The sequence below is a fragment of the Sphaeramia orbicularis genome, chromosome 24, assembly GCF_902148855.1.
Source record: "Sphaeramia orbicularis chromosome 24, fSphaOr1.1, whole genome shotgun sequence".
In the NCBI taxonomy this organism is placed as follows: domain Eukaryota; kingdom Metazoa; phylum Chordata; class Actinopteri; order Kurtiformes; family Apogonidae; genus Sphaeramia; species Sphaeramia orbicularis.
Window position 1 is genome coordinate 27,423,692 of NC_043979.1, and position 22,572 is coordinate 27,446,263.

Consider the following 22,572-nt stretch of genomic DNA (forward strand, 5'->3'; position numbering starts at 1 on the left):
TGTTCTTGTGGTATTACACATTGTTTATGGTGATGTTTCTCTGGTCTGAGGTCTGCTGGTTTCTCTGTGTATTTGAAGTTTATTCTGAGAGCAAAGGAGGAAATGTTTTCATGAGAATGTGGAACCTCTGGTGGTGAAGATGTGAACCTGACAAACACAAGTGGACAAAAATGCTGATGAGTTTCACTGTAAACTTGGTCTGGCAACTTATAGGGAGAGCTCAAAATCCATACACACCAGTTTAGTACATAGACAGTGGTAAGAGCTTGAAAATATCAGTCAAAATGTACAACTACATTCTTATCTGTAATTTCAGTGATGCTGGTTAATTTAGAAGAGATGTAACTTGTAAGATGGATCCAAAAAAGAAAGAGAATAAGGGCAATAATAGAGGAAATGAATACATGTTTTTGAGACTTGTTTACAGAATGTGCACATATTTTTAATATCTGAATATTCTGATCAGTATAGGTTGGTGGGATAAATGTTGTGCAAAATTTTCATACACATTTTTTTCCTGATGTTATTATGAAAGGAAACATGTTCTTCACTCTCATTCTCCTTCAGACAGAGAAACATGAGTTGACACACCAATGAAAATATCTGCCCTCTTGTGGGCAGTTGAATTATTTATTAAAGAAGTTAAGATGCATCTCTGAAATGAAAATACAGTCTGTACAGTATGACTCAACAATATGGATGTGTAACATAACAAATAGAAGAAAGACGATTCAACATCATACAATTTATCCCATAAAATATAAAACCAGAAGTTGTAAAAAAAAACAAACAAACAAACAAACAAAAAAAAAATATATACAATAAAAGTTTACCTCTGTATTTATATTGCACACAAGTGAAACATATCATAACTTTGCTGTGATTAATCTTGGTAAATTATGTGCAAGAGAAAATAAAATAAATCTATTCACTCTCACTCCCAACTTGCCAGAAATTTGTGATGTTAAAATGGGGTCAGGAGCCAAAAAAGGTTGGAACCACTGCACTAGACAATGGGTACGGTTTGGGTTAGACATAAAACAACTTAGGATGTGATCCACAGGCTGTTACATATGACACTGTGGTCTGTTATTGATTTCCATAATCTGCATTTTCATAGAAGTCATCAGGGTTAATGGAGACTGAAGCAGAAGAGGAGGAAGCTGCAGCGCGATAAGTCACTGTGACATCACTGTGACTGATCTGTGAGTTATTCCCTGAAGAGACAGAAGAAAGAAAAGACAGTTCACTGGAGTTTCAACACTGAAGTTCTCTGTGTCACAGTTTGTTGTTTTAAAGTGTGTATATCCTCACTTTTCCTTTTCATCCATTTAGGGAGGACCACAGCAGTTACTGAGAGCGCTGTTAAAACCACAAACCCAATGAAGAACCGGATCCAAACTGAAACAAAGGAAAACATTAAAGACAGTAAAAAGAAAAAGGACATTTTTAATCACCTCAAGAATAGCTCATAGTTCATAAGATTATATTCCTACATCTAAATATTGAAAAAAAAAAAAAAAAACCACTTAGAGTTATCATCAGAGTGTTTGAAATGAAGAGCTCTGAAGTTATGTCAAAGATGCCAGTTTATTGGAATATACAGATATGAACTGAATCTATTTATACAGATGGATCCTTGGATTTATGTGACCACTAGAGGGAGTAGTGAGTCATCCTGTCGAACTCACATGGTGACGAAAACTAACACCACGAAGCAATGATGACCAAAACATCAGAAAGTGATGAGACTGGATGAAACTAAAAAAACAACTTTCAGAGTCAAAGAAAGCGACAAAGTGATAAAAGTTAGAAGTAGTTGTTTTCAGCACTGGATACAGCTGTAAATAAAAAGAATGCTGAAATCACAATGATTCATCTATATGGGTGAGTTTGATTATGAGGCTTAGGAAGGTATAAAGTTATTGTGGTATGTTATTATCTTTGCTTAGTTTTTAATTTGTTAATCCACGGTTCAGACTAAACTATGACAGTTCTGACCATGTTTTGACGATTTCAAACAGATCTTCAGTGCAGCTATTGACAACACTAACCGCACAGAAAACAGAGGTGATTTAAGTCTACAAACAGAGCTAAGCTAACAGAACTATAATGTAAACTATCAGCTGACGCAGCACCTGACCATTATAAGACACAGTGTTATTTGGATGGACTGAGATGTGTTTGAAGGACAAAACCTGATACAACAGTAGAGATATGTGTAAATGATGACATTCACCCTTTATTTAGGGAATGAGTAACACTACATCTCCACAGAGTTAATGCCTTCATGGTAAAACTGTTAAAACTCCTCCATGCTGTTGATAGTTGGATTCATTTTTGAGCATCAATAATATTTACAACCCCAGCATAATTGTGAAATCTAGTGGTGAAGTTGCAGGTTTCAACTGAAAGTATATTAAGTGTTTGTTTTGTCTGTTCCGGTCTTTTTATTTTGGGGAATATTCACTCTGGTCCACATTTAAAATAGATGCACAAATTGTACAGAAATGGAGGTGATTTGTGGTTTTACTGTGGCTGTTTTGTAGCTAAGCTAACAGAGCTGTAATGTAAACTATCAGCTGACGTAGCACGTGAAGATTATAAAACCCAGTGTTATTTGGACCAATTATGTGGAGTTTTAGTTTGAAGAAGAAAACTTAAAGATACTATAATACAGATGTGTGCAAACAATGAGTTTTAGATATTATTCAATACAGTCAGATACATAGCCTTGTTTCATTGGTGGTTTTGTTCGTCCTAAGTGTGTTCCCTTTGCTGTTGAGAGTGTGGACTATCCTACTACATAGAACCCTTTAAAAATGTGAAATGAAACAATGCAACAGTGCCCACAACAGACTCAATTAGTTTGGTTAAGTAAAGCACATGAAGAATGATGTACTGTTTACTTCAGGAGTGAGAGATGAGAGATGTAAGAAATACCTTGATTTGTTTTATTTCTTCTAGTTTCAGATGCTGGTGTGGTCATCTGTTCTTCTGTACTTTCCACAGCTGGTTTTGTGGTATCCCCACCTGCATGAACGAAATAAAAAAGGCAGATGCTGTTTGTACCTACGTCTCCATAGACAACTGCACTCTTTATACCTTATGTGCCATTGAGTCATTGGTGGTTTTGGTAGAACTCAGTGTGTTCTGGAACGAGGCGCCCTCTGCTGTTAGGAGTTTATAATATCAATACGATACATAAGTTCACTGTAAGCAGCTGATCATACTCTCAGCTGAAGACCGAGGCCTGAAGGGAAACAGGTGAATATTTCCGATGTTTTTGTCTACTACTTTGCACGTGAACAACTCTGTGCTGACTGACTTTTTAAATGTGACTTTAGACCGGCAGACGACCTGTGATAACCGTATGTTTTTGTTGTTTTTGGTCACTTCATTTTCCTCATATAGCCACTTCACTGGATGTGTGCATTGTACATATGTCGACATACTGCAGGTCAGCGCAACATTTTCATAAACTTCATGCTCGTTTACTGAAAAACAGGAAAAACATAAAACACACATTATATTCATACAAATTAACCTCAACATTGTTTGGGAGCATGTTGCTGAATATATTCACTAAGATTCTTCTAGATTCTACAGCATTTATGTTCCAGGTCCTTCAGATGACAATAACTTCAAAATTATAATTACTTAACCTGCTTTGTTTTATTGTACTTTGAGATAAATTGCACAGTTCTATTATAGATGTACATACATAATATACAATACATCCAATTTTGACCATTGTGTTTAAACTTTCCTTTTTCTTTTTTGTCTGTTTGACTATTATTTCAGGACCTCCATCAAAAACAAGAAGGCTCATTTCAAGATGTTTATCCTAACAAAGAAAGTTGTTACTACATTATATATTGGTGTGTTGCAGTATTTTCATGTAATAACATAGCTGAATAAATAGTAATGAGAAAGCTACTCACTGCTAACAACTGACAGCCAATTCTCAGTATATTCAACTTGCTGATGTCTGTTCTGCTGACAGTGATAGAGGCCGGCATCATTAGGTTCGACCTCCTTTATAACCAGAGAGCAGTTTGCTGTCATTCTTAGTCTGTCTGTTGTAACTTTTCCATTACTTTTAATCTGACCACGTTGGACCAGTTCTGTTCTGTAAGTGTCCTGAGTGAAAAAAAAGGTAATGTGACCACAGTCATGCACATTCAGATTTGCACAGGACAACATGGCGTCATCTCCTCTTCTGACAACAGATGAAATTTTTCCAGCTGCCACTGTTGAGAGAAAAATTTTACAGTAAAAACAAAAAGTCATGTTCCGGTCAGGTGTAGTGTTAGAATGTTTCTGTCCTTGATAGCAACTGACATGTCCTGGATAAATAAAATACACAACTATTACTCTATACAGGGGTGTCAAACTCATTTTAGTTCAGGGCCACATTCAGCCCAATATGATCTGAAATGGTCCAGACCAGAAAAATAATAACAGTGAAAAAGGTTAAAAAACAAACAAACAAACAAAAAAAACCATTATGAATATGTTTACATCTGCAACGTTTCCTTAAAAATCTGAATAACAAGAACCTGAAATGTCTTAAGAAAAATAAATGCAATTTTATTATGCCTAAGTTTACCAGTTACACATGTGCATTACAACTTGCACTACAATTACAAATACACAAAACATTTAGTAACAGGTAGAATATAGGTAAAATTGCACTTATTCCTCTTAAGGCACTTCGTGTTGTTCATATTTGTTCAGGCTGTTCACATTTTTGTAAATGAATAGTTTGTAAATGTAAATATTTTCATGAAATTTTACTTTTGTACAGTAAAATAAAGACAAAATTAGCAGTTTTCATTATTTATAGGTTGTTATGATAGTATTTTACTGGTCTGATCCACTTTAGATCATATTGGTCTGAATGTGGAATCTGAACTAAAATGATTTTAACACCCTTGTTTGTTCATATCTTCAGTGTAAGTTTGCATTTCACAAATTCATTATATATGGAATCATTATTTATGACTGAAAACTCAGCAATGGTAGATTGAATATATGGAACAAAAATGTGAATATAAATAAATATGTAATGACGCTTCAAAGGAAAAAAAAAAGGCTGAAATTTGAAATACTTCGAAGGAAAGCTGTAATATATGAATATTAGAGGTAAACAAACCCTGTGCAACGACTGCAAGGCTAAATGCACCAAAATACAGTATAACTACTTTTAGATATTCATAAATGACCTAAAATTATAATAAGTGCCGACAATGAAGAGCTCTGAAATTCTGCCAAAGATGTCAATGTATTGGATTGTAGAAATAAGAACTGACTATATTTACACTGACAGGCCACATAATGCATGTATCAGTGTTATACATAACTTATTCCTGCTGTTGAGAGTCTGCGATATCAATACTGTACAACCTCTTTAATTCCAAGAGGGTTACAAAAAATATAGCTTGTATTAACAGCAGGTAAACAGTGGATTTTAGGCTCACGTGCACAAAGGGGAAAACAATACCCTGTTTTTAGTGTGCACAGAAACTTGAATATCAAGAATAAGAGTCTGAATATATAGAAAGAAACTTGAGAAAATAAATCTTAATACCATAAAGCTAATGGTGTCATCTCATGTTTCAATGTGTAAAATAACACAAACTCTAGCATCAGTAATGAGAAATGCTAACAAGATAAATAACCCTGGATAACATGTTTAGAGGCTAAAATGACAAAATTTGTTTAAAAGTAATAATATTCCCTGTTTAATGAAAAAGAAACATGCCTCAAATCTCTTATCTTCATTTAAGTTTCATTCTGTGTAAGTTTCCTGCCATATACTCAAACCTGACAACATATTACAACAAAGCATTCCATGTTAGTGTCATTTCTGTAAAAAAAAAAAAAAAAAAAAAAAAAAAAAAGCGTCTTTACCTGTGATCTGAAGCATCAGTAGCAGAGAAAAAGACATTTTAATCTGTTTATTTTCAACCATCATTCTTCTCTTTTTCAGTCTCGATGCTTACTGAATGTATCCTGTATAAAATTTTGTCACTTCCTCATTGGTTTTTGTCTATTCTGAGTCTAAGTAGGAGGAGCAAATCAGCTTTTCATTTCTGTTATGTGTTCAGTCAGTTATCTATAAATAAACGGTTTCATTAATGAGTTAAATATAATGTCAGCATTAGTTATAACCAGCAGTAAAACATTTTGGAGAATACATAATGAGAACACCAGAATGAGATTTTATTTTCATTGGTGTTTCCACATTTTGGAAAGACTCATGCTACTGGTACAGATGTTGCTCAATATGCATTTCCCCTCACATGCAAGTTAAATATGTGTGCAACACTACAAAGTCCTAATGTCCTGTGTGATGGGAGGGTGAGTCACTGATCACTGATGAAGAAAAGTCTTGAATTCACAATTGGACAAGATGCAGAATTAGATAATACATAGGTACTGGTACTTCTGCAGTATTTGCTCTGTTACAGTGTCACAAGGTAAAATGTTTGAACTGTGTGAATGTTGTTTATTGTCTACGCTGATTAACACAATAGGAAGTGTCATCTGATGTTAATAGACTTAAAGTGTTAAATAAAAATTGATTTTAAAGTTAATTTATTGTCATCTCCATTTTCTTAAAAATACATAGGTTTTTTTTATTCATTCAACATAATATATATATATATATATATATATATATATATATATATATATATATATATATGTTTTTAGATTACTACAATAATTTTGTGTCTTTTTTTAAATATACATTTTTTTATTTTCAAGAAATTTTTTTGTCACATAAAATAAAACCAGAGTAACAAGGAAAATATTATGTAAAAATGCTAAATTAAAAATAAATAAATAAATAATAATAATAATAATTAAAAAAAAAAAAAATCAGAAGAAGAAGACGAAGAAGAAGACGAAGAAGAAGAAGAAACTATCATGTAAAATAAGGTGCTAATAACACTGATGGTGTCGTACACTGATAATACAGGAAGTCGACTATAAAATCAGCCTCAGACTTTGTGCTTACTCTTTGCATCTGTGTTCCTCAAAAACAAACAGAAAACATCAGAAAGTTTGGCCCAAAGAGAAGCTTTATACATTCACTGAAGTTCAGTAGAAAGTTTGGTTCATTTTAATTCCAGAAAACATCTTATTTTAACCACTATTTTCATTACAAATATGTCTACAATCAAAAAAGCATTAGCCTATATAGCATTTTTTTTTTTTACAGTTTAACCATCATAAACAGACACAGATGCTTAATATATTTTTCTTCTTTTAACATTTTGTCAACACGTTAATTTTAGAACATGAAAGACTATAATAACATAAAAACAGCGAACTGATAGGTGAACTGCTATGAAACACTGCTGTGGTCCATACTATTTGGTTACATGGACACTATTTTGGTTTGTTTACAGTAGCATAGAGGATGCTGGGATCACAGGAGTCTGCAGCAGAAGAGGAGGAGGCTTTAACGGTGCTGTATGTCACTGCATCATCATCATCATCATCATCATCATTTTTACGCTGGGCCTGAGAAACAAGAAGGAAACAGAGCGACTAAGTATTCAGAAGGCTGTAGATTTGCTTATTAGATGAGACTGTGGGGTGGACATGCTGGTCTGAGGCCTGGATCATGAAGCAGGATTAAAGGGTCTATGAGACTAACATCTGCCTCAACTCAAAATTTTTAGTATCATGAAGGGTAAATAAAATTACCTGCTAATGGTTATGTTGAAGAAAGTGGATCAAAACATATGAAAACATCACATAGTAAACTTCCTAAACTTTATTATTGAAGACTTAACAACTGTATGTTTCCTTCGGGCTCAGATTTACAAAAATACATCTTAAAATTCCACTATGTTTACATTTACATCAACTGTTCCACCACCTCAGAGGGGCTGTATGAAGTATTTCTACTTTCAGATACTAAAAAATTACATAAAATTATTATTCCAGTGCTTAGAATGAAGATCTGTGAAGTTATTCCAAATATTCCAATGTACTGGATTGTTTTCACATGAATAGGCCACTGCATTTATGTGACCACTAGAGGGAGCAGTGAATCACTTTCTGGTCTCCTATAATGTGGAAAACAAACACCACGGAACCTTTGACAAAAGTATCAGAAAGTGACAAGAAGGCACGAGAACCACAAAGAAACATCTTTTACAGTTGAAATGATACTAACAAACAAAGAGATTCTGACTTGGTCGAACTTGCCTCTTAATACAGATCCCTGATTTTAACCCATAAACACCCAGTGGTACTTTTGTCAGTTTTGTGGCACTTCCCAAATGAATTTTTCTCTCCGGTCAACCTTTCATTATTGATTTATCACCATTTACTATACTAGTATCTTCTGTATTTTGCATTTTTCACTGTAAATCATGTATTTTCCTGTACTCCATTTACTATATTTAATTTAGATGCTCATGAAAACTCAGAGTACAGTCAACGGTTATTATATCAAAACAGTACGGTGGCCGACAAGGGCCAAACACATTGCAATGGCCCAGTGTGTCTCAGTTAAGAGAAAATAGCTGCAAGTACAGAAACGATGCAAATTCACAACTTGAACACAAGTCTAAATGAGGTACAAAAAGAGGAACGTGATGCAAATAAAAAATGTGCTGCAAGAAACAAAAACAAATAGATAAACATCAAATGCTCTGCAAATAGAGAAACGACGCAAATCAAGAAAACATCTGCAAATGAAAAACGCTGCATATCAATCACTAGAACAGAAGTGCTCAAACCTGCAGCCAGCCAGCGTTTATAGACAACAGACTAGAATCAAATAAAAGTCACATGACCGTGCTACGCTGTAACTTCAATTTGTTCCCACTGTAGTTTGAAACACTGTCAGTCAGCTGTTCTGCTGACAGCGCCCCCTACAGGTTTGGAGCACTTCCTTTGAAGTGACTGGTTATGCAGCGTTTTTCATTTGCAGATGTTTTCTTGGTTTGAATCATTTTGTGCTTTGCATTGTTTCTCTATTTGCAGAGCATTTGAGGATTATGCATGTGTTTTTGTGTCTTAATGCGCATTTTTTTCATTTGCACCACGTTTCTCTTTTTGTACCTCGTTTAGACTTGTGTTTGAGTTTGTGAGTTTGCATCGTTTCTGTTGTTGCAGCTGTTTTCTCTAACTGAGACGCATTGGGCCGTTACAGTGTGTTTGGCCCTTGTTGGCCACCGTAAAACAGAGAAAACTGAAGAAACAGTGACTTTTTCAGCAAATATATCAATAACTGAATGTAAAAACAAGCATCCTCATCCACTGTCATTGATCCAACTCCATGGGTTTTGCTGGTGAATCAATGTTGTAGAAGATGACGTTTTTCCACATTCACTATGGAGCCTCTGAACGTCCAAATGGGTCATATCTGATGACCATGAAAAGACAACAAACTGCATTTTACACCAATTATTTGCATGTATTGATAGGATTAATGGATCAGCAGATACGGAACATTCTAGTTCAGTTGATGGTTTTGGTCGCCAGTGGAGGTCTGGGTCTTTATGGGTTAAGGAACATAGCAGAACCTAAAGAGGAGGCCAGTGTATTATATATACATATCAGAATTCATAAGTGATCCAGCAGCTCACCCCAGCTTTTCTGGCCTTCTTGGTGAAGTGAACTGAGGCGTAGGGAACAGCATCTTCAGGGTCAGCCTCAAAGGACAAGACAGAAACAAGACAACACAGAGTCAATAACTGATACCAACAATGACACAGACACTGAAACACTGTCTTCTACTGGAAGTTTGTTGGTAGAGATCTTGGTATCTGGTTTTACTGTAATTTAAGCTTTGAGAAACATAAAAAAACAGGTTTTTATCAAATTAATATTCAAACTATGGTAGATTTTAGAAATACAAAATGTAACGTGAGGGTTGGTTGGTGGTTGATGGTTCACTCCTTATAAAATGAGACAGCAGCAGTCTTGAACAGTGCTTCACTCTCCACACAGCTGCTATAGCAACACTTCCTGACACATACCCTCACATGACTGAACTAACCAATCAGGAGCTAGCAGTACTTTGATAAATGTAAGTGATTTAGAATGGCAGATTCAACAGATTATCTTACAGTCGTGGAAAAAATTATTAGACCACCCTTGTTTTCTTCAATTTCATGTTCATTTTAATGCCTGGTACAACTAAAGGTACATTTGTTTGGACAAATATAATGATAACAACAAAAATAGCTCATAAGAGTTTAATTTAAGAGCTGATATCTATCCATTTTACATGTTTTGTAACTCACTTCTCAACTCACTTCAGTTCTTACATCAATAGCTATGGCATTGCACTGATAAAAACAGTGCTTTTAGGCATTCCATGTTTTCTTTTCTGTTTGTTTTAGTCACATTATACACACAGGAGTTAGTACTTGATTGTGGAATTCATTGTTTTTGTTGACTTTTGATGGTCTAATAATTTTTTCCTGCAACTGGAGCAGCTTGTATACTTCAAATGAGAATATTCAAATGTATAAATGTGTAAATAATAATTCTGTAAATGTAAATTGTTAACTGGGTAAACAGTCTCAATATATTTTTAACCAATTAACTTAAACACATGAATTAACTTATTCCCTGTAATATGAATTTACTTCACTTTTAAACCGTATATTTCCTCAACATAAATTATCTTAACTTCTGAGCCTTACACAAAACATGACCAAACAAAATGTAACAAAAATGTAACAAAATGTAAGTTACCCTCAGGTAGATTTACTATGAGTACGGTCAAATGATGCCAGATATATTATAATTTTGCTCACTGTTAGTGTTAATACAATGTTACCCATAGAAGCATAAATCACATCATCACAATCATTTCATCAGAAGAGGTAGACATATTTTATTCCAACTTTATGGGTAGCAGTGTAGTTATATTTAGTCAATCCAGCTGAAAGAGTTTTTTCCCCTAACTTTTTTTCCATTTATTTCTGATGTCCACAGAAGATTGATTAAAAGCATTTATTAAGATTTTAACTGATGAATAAATGACATTCAAGCAAAGAATCAGTTTGTGTCGCTGCTAAAACTTTTTACCTGTGCGCCGCAAACTCTTGGTTATGAACTTTGTACAGACTTAAACACTGGTTTAAGCTTTTTAACTTTATTAGTCACTATATGATGAAATATGCAGAGGTGGGAAATACAAAGGTCACATACTTTCTTTCCGTTCTTATTTAGAGCTTCAAGGTATCTGTGCTTCACTTTATTTCTTTTCTGACAGTTTTACCTTTTCTTCCATTTTCAAAGCAGGATCAGGAGTTTTAATTCATTTCTTATTTTATCACTTATTTTCATTTTGCATTAGCGCTGATTTCCATCAAAACAACCACGTGGAAAAGATGATCCTTAATGTCTCCAATATAAATGGAAATTCAACAAAGACTAGACTAGAGCACAGATAAAATTTTGTTTTTAGTTCTGTTGCTGACACTGAAAACTAATTGAAACAAAGCTAATATTCACAATTCTTCATAATTTTATTTCAAGTTACATTAGTCTTTCCAGTACATAAATAGGTTTGACTAACTTTCCACAGAAAAATGACATTTTTTTTTTTTTTACTTTGAATACATTTTAGAGGATGTACTTTTTACTTTTATTTGAATATAAGTTTTATGTTCATTCAGACAAATATCAGCACTTCTATTTGAGGAAAGAATGTGTGTAATTATGTCACATCTGAAAATATGACAGCTGGATCAGTGGGTTCTTTTAAGTATAAGGAAAACACACTTATCACATTTATCTTCCCCTGATTTCACCTAATTCTAGCTTTTATTCTATTGTATTGTTGTGCTTTATGTCTCCATGTTTTGCCTGCTATATGAAGCACTTTGTAACTTTGGTTTTGATAAATTAATATAGTACTTTTCCACTATTTCCACCATGATTGTCTTATCCTGGATTTGTCTAAAATTGCATCTCAAAAATCATGACGAAACACCAGACTTTAGGTAGATGAATGGAGATTAAAACCTGCAAAATGTATCCATTTAAACATGTAAGAAACAAATCACAAACACAGGTACAAATTCTAAAGGCTGTCGTCTTTGGCAAAAATAATGATATACTCCACCTTTTTAATTTTTTAATGAGTTTCTGTATTATTTTTATTCACTATGTGATGGCATGTAACACAGTAACATAATAAATATCGCATAAATTTTGTCTCTCAGCTGCTTTATGAATTAATATTCCTTTGCTTTTTCCTGTGTTCAATCTCCTTTTGCTATAAAATTATATAGATTTTTACTCACAACAGTGCCTTCTCCCATCTGTGTTTTGTTCCCTGAAAAGAAAAGGAATTTTTTTTAGTTTATACAATGAAAATGTTAATTTATTTTCAAATCAACTTATAGAATATTGTGACTATAAATGTTCTGACCTTTTTTTGTCTTCCAAATGAGAAGCACCACAGTAGTTACTAGAAGTGCTGCTAAACCTGAAGCAATGGAGACCTTCGCCTCGTATGGAAAACCTGAAACTGTTACTGGATCTAAAAAAGAAAGAGAATAAGCGCAATAACAGAATAAACTAGAAAAGCACTTGGAGAGCGCAGACCTCTGTCAAGGCAGATCATTGCCCCCCCCGAAAATTTAATCACTTGTTCCTTGTGCCAGTATATCTATTTATCCTTTGACAGATGTTGTTAATGATGTTCCATTGTGCCAACTGCACTAATTTTGCACCATTATATATTAAGTTTTACGTGGTATAATTATATTTTTATCTTATTTATATTTCTGATTTAGTGTGACACTCTCATCATGGCTGCTGTAAAAGAACAATTTCCTGTCAAGGATTAATAAAATATCTATCAATCAATCAAATTTTATTCATATAGTGTCACATCATAACAAACATTTACTAGCTTTCTATGGATAAAGATAATACAAGATGTTCAGCCACTAAATATAGCAAAGAAATACAAATGTTGGGGGAAAAAATCATCTTATTTGTCTTTGCATCTTTTCTGAGTTTTACTAAAGAGGAAATGTTGTAGTGAGAATGTGGTTAACAGCATCAGCAGAGCTCTGTAGTGGAGTCACTGGTAACAGCCACGCAGAGGAGACTGTTGAGTGATTCACATGAAGAGCATTCACATAAGCTATTTTTAAATACCTGTCCGGCTGTAGCTACCACGATAGAGGAGTCTTTTCTCCTGTAAGTTCTCTATTATAACCTCTGAGCAGCAGATCAGAAAAACTGAGCAAGATCTGCTTATGTGTGAACAAACGGACTGAACAGATGTAGTATTATGAACATCTGCAAACACATGTCACTATAATATTCATACTGTACAATCTAAATGTAACATAAAACTAAATACTAAAAACAATACAATAACAGATTCTTGAATTAATGAAATAAGTAAATAGTAGAAATAGAGATGTTAGGACAACCTGGTGTTGTTGTGTAGTTACTGGGTGCAGACGCTGTGGTTGTTTTGTTTTCTTCGGTGTTTTCCACTGTTGTTAATTTAGTTGTCGTTCTTGTTGTTGATGTGACTCTTGTTGTCTTCACCTGTATGTTGTTTTCATCATCTGCATAAATGAAATAAAAACCCAATCGTGCAGTTAATTAAAGTCAGTATTAGTTTCATTTTTTTTCTCCATAAGTGTCGTTAAATAGATCATCATGTTCTTACCTGTTTTCTGATCTGAAAACTTAAAGGGGAACGGATGCACTTTCTGACCTTTCTGATTTTTTTCTGTCACTTCACATGTTAATGAATCAGAATTCTTGGATTTACAACCAAGACATGTAGTGGTGTTTGAACATATGCCATCCACTGTGCTCGAATCTTGTTTGTACTTCTTCTCATTGTTTTTCTCAAACTGCCACCTCACTTCATGTTCACACTGTCTGTATGTCCACACAGAACAGGTGAACATCCTTTTATCTGTGTCCTGATGTTCTGTCACTGGTGAACATGGAGATATTGTGAAACAAAGACAAAAAGAGAATAAATGAATCACTGTAAATTCCATTGTTATTATGTTCCTGTGCTGATTTTAATAAGATAGTTTGAGATGAAAATATTCTGATGTAAATACTTACAGGTAACGACAGACAGATGAAACACAGCGTCTCCCCCATATTGCTGATAACCCTTTACTGGATCATATCTGTACTGTTGGCAGGTGTACACACCAGGATCCTCCTTGGTGACATTCTTTATAAGAAGGGAGCAGTCTGCTGTAACATCCAGTCTGTCTGATTGGGGTTCAGGTTGGATCTCTCCATGAAAAACAAGCTCTACTGATGTTGTTTTTTTTTGAAAAGATCCAGGTTGTACCATCACATGTATGCTGACCATCCAGCACATTTCCGCAAGGCAAAGTGGCATCACTTCCATTTCTGACAAACAAGTTTTCTCCAGTGTCTTCTGTTGAAAAATGAAAAATAAATGTAGGTTTTATGATGTTTTTTTCTCTAATATTAATAAATATACAAAAGTTTCCTTTGTGGTTTACAGGTGGATTCATCACATTAAACAAACACAAACTTGGCTTTACTCTCAGAGATCTCATTAAATGTATCTTTACCTGATATCTGTAGAAAAAGTAAAGACAGTGTGATCCATGTGAATTCACCCATGGTGGTTCTCTGACTGGTCTTCACTGTGAATCTGAAGTATCTGTGAAATGATGCGTCAAACAGGAAAACACATTTGTCCTTCCTCTTCTATGTGCCTACTCATTATTGTCACCTCAGACTTTGTGCTTTGAGCTCAAACCTGTACTTTGACACGAGAACATGAGCTTTTATCCCTTTGAATTGAAAAGATAGAAATATTAAACCGTAACTGATTTACTTCTAACAGTCAGTCATCAGTCCTGTATCTTATATGTGGTGGAGACTGGTGGAGATGAACACAGCAGTTTGATTAAAGTCCACCTGCAATTTAGTGTTTTTTTTTTCTCTCACTCAAGGTAAAAATATTGTGTTTTGATTTAAACACATAAATCTCATGAACAAACCCACAGCCTATCCACTGCACCACCAGTCGACTGAAGGAACTGGGTCCAATATCACCTACGTAGACAAATATCCAAGTAGTGTTTGTCCTCACACTCTGTTAAATTCAAGTCCTTGTGTCAAACTTTGAGGTGGAGGAGACTAAACAGAGGTGTACGGAGCTGAACAAGACCAAACTTCAGTAGCTGTGACATGTGGAGAAGGTAAATCACCTGTTTCATGTTGGTTCTGGAGTCTTCAAAGTGTCTGGATCTCACTCAGGGCCACTTACCGACCCAGAGAAACTCATTTATATTAAAGCAAAATAATGAAAAGAAATTCTCATGGGTGCCATAAAAACTGACCAAGGGTGAATCTTTATCCCTCCAGTGACAGCACAGCCTCATATAACCTGCTTGACAAAAGTTTTCAGAGCCATTTAACTGGAGGCCCATGTTCACACACAAATATTCACATAAAAATTAATTAAATACAGATTAAAACAACTTGAATAAATGTTAACATGAACCACAGAATACAGACAAGTATTATATTATAATAACTTCAGCATATTTTTCATAATAGAGACGTTGTTGCAAAGATTAATGTGTTTAAATAGGCTTTCTTCTGTAGACCAGCCACCACTGCATATGTGTGAAACAGATGTTAAAATATGAACACATAAGATTCACAAAGAATGTTCTGTTTTCCACCAAACGTCTGCCCACACAAACACACTTACAGACCTATGCAGATGTTTGTAGTTCTTTTTTCTCTACATTAACAGATTGGTTTATAGCAGATCAACAGCTGTTTTGGTTCCTCAGTGGTGTTCCTCTGTCGATCATCATATCAGACTTACCTTATATGAGATAAATATTCTGATTGGCCCACTGCTGAAGAGGTGAATCGACCTAACAGAAAAAATAAACCCAAGATCTCAGACTGGTTTTGTTCTCATGGTATTACACATTGTTTATGGTGATGTTTCTCTGGTCTGAGGTCTGCTGGTTTCTCTGTGTTTTTGAGTTTTTTTTCTGAGAGCAAAGGAGGAAATGTTTTCATGAGAATGTGGAACCTCTGATGGTGAAGATGTGAACCTGACAAACACAAGTGGACAAAAATGCTGATGAGTTTCACTGTAAACTTTGTCTGGCAACTTATAGGGAGAGCTCAAAATCCATACACACCAGTTCAGTATATAGACAGTGGTAAGAGCTTGAAAATACCAGTCAAAATCTGCAGCTACATTCTTATCTGTAATTTCAATGATGCTGGTTTATTTAGAAGAGATGTAACTTGTAAGATGGATCCAAAAAAGAAAGAGAATAAGGGCAATAATAGAGGAAATGAAAACATGTTTTTGAGACTTGTTTACAGAATGTGCACATATTTTTAATATCTGAATATTCTGATCAGTATAGGTTGGTGGGATATATGTTGCGCAAAAAATTTCATACACATTTTTTTCCTGATGTTATTATGAAAGGAAACATGTTCTTCACTCTCATTCTCCCTCAGACAGAGAAACATGAGTTGACACACCAATGAAAATTGCTGCCCTCTTGTGGGCAGTTGAATTATTTATTAAAGAAGCCAAGATGCATTTCTGAAATGAAAATACAGTCTGTACAGTACGACTCAACAATATGGATGTGTAACATAACAAACAGAAAGAAGACGATTCAACATCATACAAGTTTATCCCATAAAAATAAAACCAGAAGTTGTAAAAAAAACAAAAAAAAAAAAAACAAATATATATATATATATATATAATAAAAGTTTACCTCTGTATTTATATTGCACACAAGTGAAATATATCATAACTTTGCTGTGATTAATCTTGGTAAATTATGTACAAGAGAAAATAAAATAAATCTATACACTCTCACTCCCAACTTGCCAGAAATTTGTGATGTTAAAATGGGGTCAGGAGCCAAAAAAGGTTGGAACCACTGCACTAGACAATGGGTACGGTTTGGGTTAGACATAAAACAACTTAGGATGTGATCGACAGGCTGTTACATATGACACTGTGGTCTGTTATTGATTTCCATAATCTGCATTTTCATAGAAGTCATCAGGGTTAATGGAGACTGAAGCAGAAGAGGAGGAAGCTGCAGCGCGATAAGTCACTGTGACATCACTGTGACTGATCTGTGAGTTATTCCCTGAAGAGACAGAAGAAAGAAAAGACAGTTCACTGGAGTTTCAACACTGAAGTTCTCTGTGTCACAGTTTGTTGTTTTAAAGTGTGTATATCCTCACTTTTCCTTTTCATCCATTTAGGGAGGACCACAGCAGTTACTGAGAGCGCTGTTAAACCCACAAACCCAATGAAGAACCGGATCCAAACTGAAACAAAGGAAAACATTAAAGACAGTAAAAAGAAAAAGGACATTTTTAATCACCTCAAGAATAGCTCATAGTTCATAAGATTATATTCCTACATCTAAATATTGAAAAAAAAAAAAAAAAACACTTAGAGTTATCATCAGAGTGTTTGAAATGAAGAGCTCTGAAGTTATGTCAAAGATGCCAGTTTATTGGAATATACAGATATGAACTGAATCTATTTATACAGATGGATCCTTGGATTTATGTGACCACTAGAGGGAGCAGTGAGTCATCCTGTCGAACTCACATGGTGACGAAAACTAACACCACGAAGCAATGATGACCAAAACATCAGAAAGTGATGAGACTGGATGAAACTAAAAAAACAACTTTCAGAGTCAAAGAAAGCGACAACGTGATAAAAGTTAGAAGTAGTTGTTTTCAGCACTGGATACAGCTGTAAATAAAAAGAATGCTGAAATCACAATGATTCATCTATATAGGTGAGTTTGATTATGAGGCTTAGGAAGGTATAAAGTTATTGTGGTATGTTATTATCTTTGCTTAGTTTTTAATTTGTTAATCCACGGTTCAGACTAAACTATGACAGTTCTGACCATGTTTGACAATTTCAAACAGATCTTCAGCGCAGCTACTGACAACACTAACCGCACAGAAAACAGAGGTGATTTGTGTCTACAAACAGAGCTAAGCTAACAGAACTATAATGTAAACTATCAGTTGACGCAGCACCTGAACATTATAAGACACAGTGTTATTTGGATCGACTGACATGTGTTTGAAGGACAAAACCTGATACAACAGTAGAGATATGTGTAAATTATGACATTCACCCTTTATTTAGGGAATGAGTAACACTACATCTCCACAGAGTTAATGCCTTCATGGTAAAACTGGTAAAACTCCTCCACGCTGTTGATAGTTGGATTCATTTTTGAGCATCAATAATATTTACGACCCCAGCATAATTGTGAAATCTAGTGGTGAAGTGGCAGGTTTCAACTGAAAGTATATTAAGTGTTTGTTTTGTCTGCTCTGGTCTTTTTATTTTGGGGAATATTCACTCTGGTCCACATTTAAAATAGATGCACAAATTGTACAGAAATGGAGGTGATTTGTGGTTTTACTGTGGCTGTTTTGTAGCTAAGCTAACAGAGCTATAATGTAAACTATCAGCTGACATAGCATGTGAAGATTATAAAACCCAGTGTTATTTGGACCAATTATGTGGAGTTTTAGTTTTAAGAAGAAAACTTAAAGATACTATAATACAGACGTGTGCAAACAGTGAGTTTTAGATATTATTCAAAACAGTCTGTGGATACATAGCCTTGTTTTGTCGGTGGTTTTGTTTGCCCTAAGTGTGTTCCCTTTGCTGTTGAGAGTGTGGACTATCCTACTACATAGAACCCTTTAAAAATGTGAAATGAAACAATGCAACAGTGCCCACAACAGACTCAACTAGTCTGGTGAATTAAAGCACATGAAGAATGATGTACTGTTTCCTTCAGGAGTGAGAGATGAGAGATGTAAGAAATACCTTGATTTGTTTTATTTCTTCTCGTTTCAGATGCTGGTGCGGTCATCTGTTCTTCTGTACTTTCCACAGCTGGTTTTGTGGTATCCCCACCTGCATGAACGAAATAAAAAAGGCAGATGCTGTTTGTACCTACGTCTCCATAGACAACTGCACTCTTTATACCTTATGTGCCAATGAGTCATTGGTGGTTTTGGTAGAACTCAGTGTGTTCTGGAACGAGGCTCCCTCTGCTGTTAGGAGTTTATAATATCAATACAATACATAAGTTTACTGTAAGCAGCTGATCATACTCTCACCTGAAGACCGAGGCCTGATGGGAAACAGGTGAATATTTCCAGTGTTTTTGTCTTCTACTTTGCACGTGAACGACTCGGTGTTGATTGACTTTTTAAATGTGACTGTAGACCAGCAGATGTCCTGTGATAACCGTATGTTTTTGTTGTTTTTGGTCACTTCATTTTCCTCATATAGCCACTTCACTGGATGTTTGCATTGTACATATGTCGACACACTGCAGGTCAGCGCAACATTTTCATAAGCTTCATGCTCGTTTACTGAAAAACAGGAAAAACATAAAACACACATTATATTCATACAAATTAACCTGAACATTGTTTGGGAGCATGTTGCTGAATATATTCACTGAGATTCTTCTAGATTCTACAGCATTTATGTTCCAGGTCCTTCAGACGACAATAACTTCATATTACTAAACCTGCTTTGTCTTATTGTACTTGGAGATAATTTGCACAGTTCTATTAAAGATGAACATACATAATATACAATACATCCAGTTTTGACCATTGTTTTTAAACTTTCCTTTTCCCCTTTTGTCTGTTTGACTATTATTTCAGGACCTCCATCAAAAACAAGAAGGCTCATTTCAACATGTTTATCCTAACAAAGCAACTTGTTACTACATTATATATTGATGTGTTGCAGCATTTTCATGTAATAACATAGTTGAATGAATTGTAATGAGAAAAACTACTCACTGCTAACAACTGACAGCCAGTTCTCAGTATATTCAACTTGCTGATGATGGTTCTGCTGACAGTAATAGAGGCCGGCATCTTCAGGTATGACCTCCTTTATAACCAGAGAGCAGTTTGCTGTCATTCTTAGCCTGTCTGTTGTAACTTTTCCATTGTTTTTAATCTGACCACGTTGGACCAGTTCTGTTCTGTAAGTGTCCATAATGTAAATAAAGCCAATCTGACCACAGTCATGCACATTCAGATTTGCACAGGACAACATGGCATCATCTCCTCTTCTGACAACAGATGAAATTGTTCCAGCTTCCACTGTTGAGAGAAAAATTTTACAGTTAAAAAAAAAGTAATGTTCTGGTCAGGTGTAGTGTGAGAATGATTCTGTCCTTGATAGCAATTGACATGTCCTGGATAAATAAAATACACAACTATTACTCTATATCAGGGGTGTCAAACTCATTTTAGTTCAGGGCCACATTCAGCCCAATATGATCTCAAATGGGCCGGACCAGAAAAATAATAACAGCAAAAAAAGTAAAAAAAAAAAAAGTATATATATATATATATATATATATATATGTATATATATATATATATATATATATATATATATATATATATATATATATATATATATATATATATATATATATATATATATATGTATATATATATATATATATATATATATATATATATATATATATATATATGTATATATAAATGTATATATTTATGAACATGTTTACATCTGCAAAATTTCCTTAAAAATGTGAATAACAACAACCTGAAATGTCTTAAGGAAAATAAATACAATTTTAGTAATATTATGCCTCAGTTCATCAGTTACACATGTGCATTACAACTTACATTACTATTACAAATACACAAAACATTTAGTAACAGGCAGAATATTGGTAAAATTGCATTTACTTCTCTCAAGATATTTCGTGTTGTTCATATTTGTTGAGGTTGCTCACATTTTTTGTAAAATAATAATTTGTAAATGTAAATAGTTTCATGAAATTTTACTTTTTGACAGTAAAACAAATAGAAAATTAGCAGTTTTCATTACTTATAGGTAGTTATGATAGTATTTTACTGGCCTGATCCACTTTAGATCATATTGGTCTGAATGTGGAACCTGAACTAAAATGATTTTAACACCGTTGATTGTTCATATCTTCAGTGTAAGTTTGCATTTCAGAAATTCGTTATATGTGGAATCATTATATATGACTGAAAACTCAGGAATGGCAGATTGAATATATGGAACAAAAGTGTGAATATGAATAAATATCTAATGATGCTTCAAAGGAAAAAAAAGGCTGAAATTTGAAATACTTCGAAGGAAAGCTGTAATATATAAATATTAGAGAGGGAAGCAAACCCTGTGCAAAGACTGCTAGGCTAAATGCACCAAAATATAGTATAACTACTTTTAGATATTCATAAATGACCTAAAATTATAATAAGTGCCAAGAATGAGGAGCTCTGAAATTCTGCCAAAAATGTCAATGTATTAGATTGTGGAGATAAGAACTGAATATATTTACACTGACAGGCCACATAATGCATGTATCAGTGTTATACATAACTTATTCCTGCTGTTGAGAGTCTGCGATATCAATATTGTACAACTTCTTTAATTTCAAGAGGGTTACAAAAAAAAACATAGTTTGTATTAACAGCAGGTAAACAGTGGATTTCTGGCTCACATGCACAAAGGTGATAACAATACCCTGTTTTTAGTGTGCACAGAAACTTGAATATCAAGAATAAGAGTCTGAATATATGGAAAGAAACATGAGAAAATAGATCTTAATGCCATAAAGCTAATGGTGTCATCTCATGTTTCAATGTGTAAAATAACACAAACTCTCACATCAGTAATTATAAATGCTAACAAGATAAATAACCCTGGATAACATGTTCATGTTCATTCCATGTTATTGTCATTTCTGTAAAAAAAAAAAAAAAAAAAAAAAAGAAAGAAACCTTTACCTGTGATCTGAAGCATCAGTAGCAGAGAAAAAGACATTTTAATCTGTTTATTTTCAACCATCATTCTTCTCTTTTTCAGTCTTGATGCTTACTGAATGTATCCTGTATAAAATTGTGTCACTTCCTCATTGGTTTTGTCTATTCTGAGTCTAAGTAGGAGGAGCAAATCAGCTTTTCATTTCTGTTATGTGTTTAATCAGTTATCTATAAATAAACGGTCTCATTAATGAGTTAAATATAATGTCAGCATTAGTTATAACCAGCAGTAAAACATTTTGGAGAGTACATAATGAGAACACCAGAATGAGATTTTATTTTCATTGGTGTTTCCACATTTTGGAAAGACTCATGCTACTGGTACAGATGTTGCTCACTATGCATTTCCCCTCACATGCAAGTTAAATATGTGTGCAACACTACAAAGTCATAATGTCCTGTGTGATGGGAGGGTGAGTCACTGATCACTGATGAAGAAAAGTCTTAATTTCACAATTGGACAAGATGCAGAATTAAATAATACATAGGTACTGGTACTTCTGCAGTATTTGCTCTGTTACAGTGTCACAAGGTAAAATGTTTGAACTGTGTGAATGTTGTTTATTGTCTACGCTGATTAACACAATAGGAAGTGTCATCTGATGTTAATAGACTTAAAGTGTTAAATAAAAAAATCTGATT

At 34.2% G+C, this 22,572-nt stretch overlaps 1 protein-coding gene across 1 annotated transcript in view; it reads right to left on the bottom strand.

Moving 5' to 3' along the window:
- The window catches only part of LOC115415498 (uncharacterized), a 40,442-nt gene extending 18,213 nt beyond the window's left edge, over nt 1–22,229 (bottom strand). The window contains exons 1-3 of the mRNA XM_030129089.1: nt 21,895–22,229; nt 19,894–20,202; nt 19,195–19,452 (exon numbers count right to left, since the gene is read on the bottom strand). Of these exons, the coding sequence (XP_029984949.1) occupies nt 19,195–19,452; nt 19,894–20,202; nt 21,895–21,958 (631 nt within the window). The 5' untranslated portion in view covers nt 21,959–22,229. The remainder of the gene's footprint in view (nt 1–19,194; nt 19,453–19,893; nt 20,203–21,894) is intronic.
- Between the last annotated feature and the right edge of the window lie 343 nt (nt 22,230–22,572).